General features: G+C 60.4%; 1 protein-coding gene across 1 annotated transcript; it reads left to right on the plus strand.

The window, feature by feature from the left end:
• The first annotated feature begins 15 nt into the window (after positions 1-15).
• On the plus strand, positions 16-7,040 carry CBX6 (chromobox 6). The gene is made up of 5 exons (XM_029953355.1): positions 16-206; positions 388-431; positions 583-648; positions 824-890; positions 5,158-7,040. Exons 1-5 carry the CDS (start codon positions 138-140, stop codon positions 6,160-6,162), a joined length of 1,251 nt encoding a protein of 416 aa, XP_029809215.1. The 5' UTR covers positions 16-137; the 3' UTR covers positions 6,163-7,040.
• The last annotated feature ends 2,683 nt before the right edge of the window (positions 7,041-9,723 follow it).

Below are 9,723 nucleotides of genomic sequence, written 5' to 3' on the forward strand. Positions count from 1 at the left end.
CCCGCAGCTGGAACACTAGCGCGCGCCCCGCCGCGCGCCCGCCCGCCGGGGCCTGTGCGCTGCGGCGCGTGCGCGAGCGGTGCAGCACCGGCCGCGGGAGCAGGGAGTATTATGGGCTGTGGGTGCCGCTGAGCAAGATGGAGCTGTCTGCAGTGGGCGAGCGGGTCTTCGCGGCCGAATCCATCATCAAACGGCGGATCCGAAAGGTGAGCCGCCTCCCGAGGTGGGACGCCTTGCCCGGCACCCGGTGTCTGCGTCGGCGGCCCATCGGGGGCGAAGCGGTCCCGCTAACCCGGGCCCTCTCTCCCGCCCCCGCGCCGCCGCCTCCTCGCGTCCCCGCATCCTCCCCACCCCCACTCCCCCCTCTTTTTCTTCTCTGTTTTTCAGGGACGCATCGAGTACCTTGTGAAATGGAAGGGGTGGGCCATCAAGTAAGTGCCGGCGGGGTACAGGGGCGAGGAGGGTAGGGAGGCGACAGGGCCTTTTTTTTTTCCTGGTGGGGGGGTGAGCAGGTTTGCTGCCTCGCATGTGCCTCTGCCTATTAGGTTTTCATTTTTATTTTGTGCATGTGTGACTCGGCAGGTACAGCACTTGGGAACCCGAGGAGAACATCCTGGACTCGCGGCTCATTGCAGCCTTCGAGCAGAAGTGAGTTTGGGGAGCTGGCAGGGGCGGCGGGGCCAAGGCTCGGCTGGGGCGCCGCGCGGGGAAGCGGCGGCGGGGGGGGGGCGGGGGGCGGGTGGAGCGGGAGATCGGGGAGGGCAGCGCGGAGTGGGGCCCGGGATAGGGGCTCTTTTTAACCTTTGGCGTTTCTTGGCTGCAGGGAGAGGGAGCGTGAGCTGTATGGGCCCAAGAAGAGGGGACCCAAACCCAAAACTTTCCTCCTGAAGGTAACCTGGCCCAGCCCCAGCAGCCCCCTCTCGGGCCTCTAGCCCTGGCGCAGCACGGGGCCTGCAAGGGAGGGACAGATCCCCGGCTGCCCAGGCAGGCAGACCTTTCCAGAGGGGCCCCAGCTGGGCAGGGGGTGGTTGGGAGCCCCCGACGAGCCCCTGGCAGCCGGCCCTGGCCGGCTCCGGCTTCAGCAAGAGAGGCCTGGGAGTGGGAAGGGAAGGGAAGGGATAATCCTCGCTGACAAAACAGGGTCTGGGCTGGACAGCAGGACTCCAGCATGGGGGTGGATGAGGCAGGTGGGGGCTATCCACCTGAGGGGGCGGCAGGGAGGTTACTTCTGCCCATTCCAGGAGGGGAACCTTCATCTACCCCAGCCCTGGTACAGGTACGGGCTCTGTCTGGAATTAGAACCCAGCGGGAGAGTAAATGTGGCTTCCTTCAGGGCTGGGAACAGAAGTGGCATTGGGGGGCCACCTGCCTCCCTGCCCCCGGCTTCTTTCTCTCTCAAGATTTGTTCTGATGCTTCCCCTCCTCACTGGGGACTGCAGCTTGAATTTGACCTTAGATCACTTCACTTTGAGCTTATCACAAGCTGGGCCACTGGCTCCCCCCTCCCAGCCTACCCCCCCCCACCGGCTGTTTCTGGGGATTGTAATGAGGATGGAGTGAAAGCGTAGCACATTAGTCTTTGCAGGGGAGGGGGATACCTAGCTCCAGAGGAAGCCATCTTAGAGTCTAGTGTGGGGGGAGACGGTGTTTTATTTTTCCTAGTGAGAAAGAACAGAGTCGGAAAGGGAAGGTGAGATGGTATGGCCCTAGAACACAGGTGAATACTACAGGCAGGCCTCCCTGGAAAACCACAGTCCACCCAGTAGTGCTAAAGTTGGCGGGGGCCCCATCCCACCCTGACAGCCTGTGACTTTGTGGCGACTGGCCCAGGAGGGGCAGGGAGCACTCTACAGAGAGGAGACTTTGCAGAGTGGAGAACCTCAGAATCTCCTATTTGCCCAAAAGGCCGAAATCCCAGTAAGGATGGGGTGGGGCGGGTCTGAAAAAGCCCAGACCAAAAGGTCTGTGCATGTGTAAGGGTTTGGACTTAAAGCAGACATGAAGGAATCCTCAGGTTCCACATATTTCCGTGACTCCTTTTCCCAACCTACACAGGCTCCGGGGTCCTTGGAGGAGCACGCTTAACCCTTGATGCTTCTTAGGAGGAGGGATGGGGCGGAGCAGCCAGGGGGCGGGTGGGCTGTGTGACAGCTTGTCAACGCAGCGGGAGCACCCTCTAGCGGTGAAGCGAGTAATGACCGTGAGCTTCTATTCACAAAATGCTTTTTTTCTTTGGTAGCCCCAGCTCCTGAGCTGGCTCTGGGCCTAACAGTGCTGAGGCCCCACGTGGATTATCTCCTTTAATCCTCTCAACAACCCTATGAAGGAGCACTGTTCCCATTACGCAGATGAACAAAGTCAAGGCCCAGAGAGGGGAGGGGACTTAAAGGAGATCCTACCACCCAGCTTCCTGGCTTCATTCCTGCACCTTTTCCTCAACCTGTCCCTCCGAGAGCACACAGTAGGTTAAGGGGACAAGGTGGACACACAGGAGACCACGATGGTTGGAGAGCTGGTGGGGCAGGGGATGGAGGGACAGATGACAGGGCCTTGACCTTTACGACAGTGATACTAGATAGATATTTGCAAGGGGCGGTGGAGATCAGCTTGGTCTGGGCCCATGGCTCTGAGTCAGTGACAGACAATGTGTATAGCGGACAAAGTACCAGCACTTACTTTCTGCCCAGAACTTTCCAAAGGAAACAGGAGCCCATGAGGTAGGGTATAATTACCCCCATTTTACACGTAAAAAAACTGAGGCCAGGGAGGTTGTGTGACTTGCCCATGGTCACAGAGAGCCAGCAGTAGAGTCCTGGTCTTTATTCTTCTTTGCTGTATGTAGTACACAACCCCTCAGAGCCGAGCCTTTTGCCCGCCGGAGTGCCATAAACACGTTGGCTGTGGCTACCGTCTTTAATTCACGGGCAGACCCAGGTCCCACCTTCAGAGAGTTGTCAACCTGGGGGTGGGCTTAGGAGGGGGAAGGGAAAAAAAAAAACAGTCTCTTTTCAAAGAAACAATACTAAGAAATTATAAAGTAAGAAACATTTCTCATAAAAAGCTTGGAAACCATACATTAGTAAAAGATTATTGCTCATAAGCCCCTCCCCCCCACCTCCATGGATAGGTAAATCTGATATTGCTCAGGTACTTGCTACACACCAGACACCATGCTAAGCAGGTAGCATGTATGACCTGGCAGTACGTGATGGCCCTTGGAACCGGTTTTAGCCTGGGCCCGAGGTTTACCTGCACTCTCTGCCGCTCTGCAGGGACCTTCGCCACTGAACTTGGGCAGAACCGTGATTACAGAGGTCTGGGAGCTCTGGCAGCATGTGGATGGCATAAATGCCTCCCAGGGGGAAACAGAAAGAGGGGAGATTCCCCCCCCCCGCCAAGCTCCTTTGGGGATACACCTGCAAAACGCCCTGTTTGCCAGACCGAGGAAGAAGGCTAGCTTTCTCCTTTGTCTGAGGAGGGGTTTGAGGAAACCAGCCCCTGGGTCCACGGGCTGGTGCACGGGGGCTGGCCCGGGGCAGGCTGGCCTGTGTGTGCTGCCACCTAGTGCCCGCGGGGACTGTTGGCCAAGCATTCCTCCGGGAGACCCCCAGCGTGGTCAGGAGGGCCATGTGGCATTGAGGCGTGTTTCCACTGTGTTTTAAAGACATCTTCGCTAAGCCAGCAAACCCTGCTCCTGGGAGGTTGTGGTCAGATACAATCTCGTTTTGTCTGAGAGGCACACAGGCTACTCCCAGGGACGGGGCTGAGTGTCCAGTGCTGCGGGGTGGGATGTAGAGAGACCCCAAAGCACAGATCTCCCTCTCGGGGAGCTCACAGGCTGACCGAGGGAGGGTGTCCTCCCTCTTGGCCACCACTGCCTCCCACCTGGACTGAAGTAGACACAGCCTCGCTAGTCTCCCCCACCAGGAGCCAGAGTATCTGTAGACGACAGATCTGTCATCACCTCCACTCTCTCCAGCTATTGCTTCCAGTCCCTTGCCTGCTACGTCCTCTCACTGCTGGGCTCTCGGCTTCCACTGTTTGTCTTGGTGGCATCCCTCTAGCAGGCCACGGAGCCTCTGCAGGCTCAGAAAGGACTATGGCTCCCTCCTCCTTAAGCTTTATCTTCCAAGATGGGCCCGTGTCCCTGACCTCTGCTCCTCTAGGCCCCTTACATCCTTTTTTACATTGAGTCACCCAGCGTCCCAATGGCCTGTGACCTGTCTTCTCTTTGGAGTGCAGCCCCTGGGGGAGAGCCCGAGTGTGGGTATAGTTCAGCCACAAGCAGCTGGCTTGTGACTAGTGTTCTGCTAAGGCAGGAAGGATTGGCCACAGAGGACGGTGTTTATGGCCTTGTGAGTCCTTTGCCCTGAACTTGAGGTCTCTGAGAGTCCTGCCACACCCACATCTTCAGGGAGGTGAGCTCCTGCAGAGCCTTGGGGCTTTACACGCCTCAGCTGAGCCCAGGAGCCCGGGACGGTTTTCCCTGGCTGCCCAAAGACCCACTCAGCCATCCTGCCCTCAGGCCACCTTGGCACAAATCCGAAGTTGACCCCCCTTCCTGGTTCATCTCCACCAAACCCGTGTCTCACCGGGGTGTGTTCCAGCCAAGGCTTTAGGAATCTGTTGGCACTGATTTGCTTAGGCCCAGGCCCTGAGCCAGATCCTGGGCAGACATGAGTCAGACCCAGGAGGGGCAGCGAGCAAACAAGGAGGGGCTGAGAGAGCCAAGGGTCTGTCCCAGAGGTGATGATCAGCTGGGGAGGCAAGTCCAAACTGGAGGTGCAACCCGTTCAGAGACAGAGGGCACAGAGCATTTGGGACCCTTCGAGTAGTTCAGTAGTGCTGGAGTGTGTGGTGAAGCAGGGAGGGGCCTCCCCCTTCTTCCTCTCCCCAAGAATCCGTCTGTGAAAAAGTGCCAGGCTAGGCTGGGGTTCTATGCCGAGCAGAGTTGGTCTGGGGCTTCAGAGCAAAGGGCTGTTCTTTCCATGTCGGTCCTGATTGCAGACACTCCTCTGTGGGAGCACGTTTGATTCTCTGAAGGGGGCTCCCAGGATGGTGTAAGGGGGCTGTACTCGTGGGTGGTTGGCGCAGCAGCCCCCGGAGGAGGTCAGCGGGAAGCCGAGCCCTCACTCAGCCCTTCCCTCTGCCCCACAGGCGCGGGCCCAGGCTGAAGCCCTACGCATCAGTGACGTGCATTTCTCTGTCAAGCCAAGTGCCAGCGCCTCCTCGCCCAAGCTGCACTCCAGCGCAGCCGTGCACCGGCTCAAGAAGGACATCCGCCGCTGCCACCGCATGTCCCGCCGCCCACTGCCCCGCCCGGACCCACAGGGTGGCAGCCCTGGCCTGCGCCCGCCCATCTCGCCTTTCTCCGAGACCGTGCGCATCATCAATCGCAAGGTAAAGCCTCGGGAGCCCAAGCGAAACCGCATCATCCTAAACCTGAAGGTGATCGACAAGGGCACGGGCGGAGCGGGCACCGGGCAGGGGGCAGGAGCCCTTGCTCGCCCCAAAGTCCCCTCCAGGAACCGCGTCATTGGTAAGAGCAAGAAGTTTAGCGAGAGCATCCTGCGCACCCAGATCCGCCACATGAAGTTCGGCACCTTCGCGCTGTACAATAAGCCCCCGCCCGGCCCTCCGCCACCCCCTCCAGTGGGCAAGGCCGACGCCGCCGCCTCCCCGGGCCCGGGGCTGCTGCTGGCAGCCCCCGCCGCCCCATACGATGCCCGCAGCTCCAGCTCCTCCGGCTGCCCCTCACCTACACCGCAGTCCTCCTCCGACCCCGATGACACGCCCCCCAAGCTGCTCCCCGAGACCATGAGCCCGTCTGCTCCCGACTGGCGTGAGCCCGAGGTGCTCGACCTGTCCATCCCTCCCGAGGTGGCGGCCACCAGCAAGCGGGTGCCTCCCGACGCGTCGGCTGCCACGGGCCAGGAGCTTCCCGTGGCCCCTGAGCCTACCAGCGCCTCCTCTGAGCCCGAAGCCGGGGACTGGCGCCCCGAGATGTCGCCCTGCTCCAACGTGGTTGTCACCGATGTCACCAGCAACCTTCTGACAGTCACTATCAAGGAATTCTGCAACCCTGAGGATTTCGAGAAGGTGGCTACTGGGGTAGCGGGTGCCACTGGGGGTGGTGGCGGCGGCAGCGGGGTGAGCAAGTGAAGGGGCTCCACCGAGGAGGGGGGCACTGGGGGGAAGCACTCCTGCCCAGAGCCCTGCTCTGCCCCCGCCCCTGCCCTCAGACACCTCTGCCTGTGCGTTGCTTGTTTCAGATGGCTCAGCTTTGACCCCGGGAGTGGGCTGGGCAGTTGGAGCCCCCCGAAACCCAGGGGAGCGGCAGTCCCCGGACGGATTTGGGGTGGGGCCAGGGCACCCGGAAGTCCTTCTTGTCTCTTGGCACCGTCCCAACCCATGCATGGTGGGGCCTGCTGGGGGGGGCTCCTGGGGAGCCCCAGAACCTGGAGCTCAGCCGCCTCCTCCACATCCCGCACTGTCTCTCCCCGGCTTGCTTCCAGCTCGTGCGCACAGCATCTGATTTCTCGGTGCTACCCCGGCAGCTGTGGGGCCCCTTAGGAGACCCCTTCCCCGAATGGGCTCTGCCCCTTTCCTTCCCCCAGGTGCCTGGGCAGGAGGGGCCAGGGGTGGCAAAGCCCAGACAGTGGTTGAGGAGAGGCCAGCCTTGGCCCCTCCCTCCCTATCAACCTGTGCGCAGGGGCGGGGCCAGAGGCCGGGGTCTTCCTGCCCACTTTGGGACAAGACCCAAGTAGGTTCCCTAAGGCTCCGCCCACCGGTCTCTTCGCTCATCCCCCGTCTCAAAGGTGGGAGGGACTGGCAGGGACCTCCCATTGCCGCAGCCTCCTAGCATCTAAAGGCCCTTCAGTTCTCGACCAAAGGTGCTACCAGAACCTGCTGTAGAAACTTCCAGCCAGTGCACGCATCTGCAGCCCCTTGGCGCGTCGGTGCGCCTACCTGTGTGTGCGCTGGGCCCGAGCTTTCCGGCGCCCCCTTGAGGGTTCCGTGGAATAGAGTCGTCAAAGGCCTGGACCTTTCCTTGCCTGGACCAGCGCGGGCCCCAAGGAGTTTGCTGTGGGGCCAGAGCCCCAACCCCAGGACCCCCAGCCCCCTGGCGCTGGGGTGTGTGTCCCCGCACCTCCTCCTCGGGGTGGTCGGCAACACCAGCTGGGCCTCTGCCACAGACAGGGCAAGGTGGGGACTGAGGGGGAGGGGGAGACAGCCCTTACGGGCCCCCCCCCCCCCCCCCCCCCCCCCCCCCCCCCCCCCCCCCCGCCTTTCTCTCCCCCTGCCCCTCCCACCCCGTGCCTGGGGGAAGGAGGAAGCTGGAAACCATCCCCAGTGGGTCTTGGGCTTCCCCTGCCCCCTCTGCCCCCTCCCTCTCTTCCTTCTGCTGCTGGGGCTTTCTCACAGCACAGCCTGCTCGGAGGTGGGGGAAGCTTAGGCCCCCGGGCAGATTTTCTTCTCTCCTCTGCCCTGGAGCTGAGGTGTCCATGCCAGTGGAAGAGAACCCCACCCCCCCAGTTTTAGGCCGGGCACTGGGAGGGCAGGCAGGCCAAAGGGGGCGACCAAAGAGGGGGCCTGTGTTCTTCGGGAGGGGGAGGGTGTGCGGGACCAAGGCTCTGGTGCGCTGTGGGAGACAGCCACCTCGCTCTCAGGCTGGCATGAGTGGCGTGTCCCTGCATGGGAACTTCCGGTGTGCGGCCAGAGGTGTCAGCTCAGAAACGTGATGGCAGAGGTAGGAGGCAGAAAGGGAATCCTGTTAGGTAGCAAATGCCTTTGTTCGAAGTATGGGAGGACTCTTCTTCTGAATCTCCCTGCCAGGGGCTGTGGCGTGGCCCCTGCCCCTCCCCGCCCCAGGATGTAGAACAAGGGCCCTCACAGGGTTTGGGGGGCTGGCACTCCTAGACCCCTCCCCACCCTGCCTTTGTGTCGGCTCTGTGGCCGTCCAAGTGCCAATTGGCTTCCTCCCCCTCACCCCCAAATAAGGGCTGGTATTTCTCCTCTGTCCGCAGAGGGGATTTCCCCCCAACCCCCTACCCCAGGTGAACGACTACCTGGGTGCCAGTTACAGGTGTTTCCAGAGACCATAGAAATGTGTTTTCCTGAGAGTCCGTGTCATTCGTGACTTTTTTTTGTAAAGAAGTTGTGTTTTCAGAGGTGATTTTATGACAGGAAAGTGAAAGAATTAGTTTTGCAAAAAAACAAAAAACAAAAAAAGAGGGAAAAAAAACGAAAAAAGAAATAGAAAAAAATATCGTGGGATTCCTATGGGGCTGGGGCGGGAGTGGGGGGGAGAGAAAGAGATATTTAAAAAACTAGTAAAGCAATGATTGCACAGGCGAGGTGGCAATGTTGGGAACGGGGACGGAGGCCTAGGGCCGGCTGCGGGTCCCTGGGGTCCTTGCTCTGTTTCCCAGGCCCGAGGCGGGGAGGCTGCCCTCCTGTCCTGGGCCCACACTCCACACCCACCCTCCTTCAAAGGGAAGGAAGACAGCTGGCACCAAGGGAACTAGCCAGAATGACAGGGGCCCGGCGAATGGAGCTGAGATCTGGGGGGGTCTGGGAGAGCCCCGCTGTTGCATCATCGTTGACTTGGTCCAGGAAGGCTGGTGAGTAGATACAGTTGGGTTCCTTGCTCTCTTCCATTGGTTTGCCAGTGTGTCGGGTCATCTGGCCCCTCCCTCCCCATCACCCCGAAGACCTTGACGCCCCTGAGCTTTCCTGGCCAGGTAGGGGATGGGGACTTCAGGAAGAGCTGTGGACTCTGGGAGAATCTTAGATGGTGACCCAGAGGGACTGGGGGGTAACCAGGAGGGGAAGGGAATGCCTGCCCCGGCCCCTCAGCCGTGTGGCCTAGCCCCCCACGGCACCCGCAGAGATGCGCACACACGCTGCTTCGAGCTGGACATCTCCCGTGGGGGGTCCAGGTGGGCACAGGGTCAAGAGCCAGCGGAGCCCTCCTACCTCTCTCCGAGGGTGGCTCTGAGTGGGAAACCCATACCCCCCCAACACACACATACACACACACTTGCACGAATCAGCCTTCTCTGGGCCCTCCCTCTCCCCTTGCTGCTTTTCCATTTGCCTAATTACCAAGCAGAAGTTGCATTCTGGTTTGCTTTATTTTTATATGTGAAATATCCCCCCAAAGCCCGATCTCTTCCCATGTCCAGTATCGGTTGGGGCATTGGTCCTTCCCCCCCTTAATGCCACCTCCTCCCTGCCCATATGTCATAGGAAACAGGTGAGGTCTGGTGTCTGGTTTGAGATGGGAAGTCAGGACACATCTCTGTCTTCATTTCCCTCTCCACCCCTCAGTGTGCCCTGCTGTGAAATGGGTGTATTGGGCGGCAAGGCCTCTTCGTAAAGCACTGCTGGTGTTCAGGCAGCTGCTGAGGATGGGGTGCCAGTCAAGGCTGTTGGCACTGGGGCCTTTACTGTCCCACGGCCCCCTTTCATCTTTGCCCTGCAAAGGGGTCTGGGGCAAATGAGCTGCATTCTTCCACTGCTCTGGAAAGAAGTGCTGATCAAGGCCCCGCTTCAGTGTGAGGTGGACAGAGAGCACCCCATTTAAGAGACCAGGAAACGGGGGCCCCAAGAGGCAAAGCCGCTTCACTGGGGTGAAGAGCCCGGCTGCCCTGGCATTTGGGGAAAAGCCCCTTCCAAAGGTAGGGGCCTGGGCACTGAAGCCCCCAGAGCACTGGCAGG

The sequence above is a fragment of the Suricata suricatta genome, chromosome 10, assembly GCF_006229205.1.
Source record: "Suricata suricatta isolate VVHF042 chromosome 10, meerkat_22Aug2017_6uvM2_HiC, whole genome shotgun sequence".
Lineage (NCBI taxonomy): Eukaryota > Metazoa > Chordata > Mammalia > Carnivora > Herpestidae > Suricata > Suricata suricatta.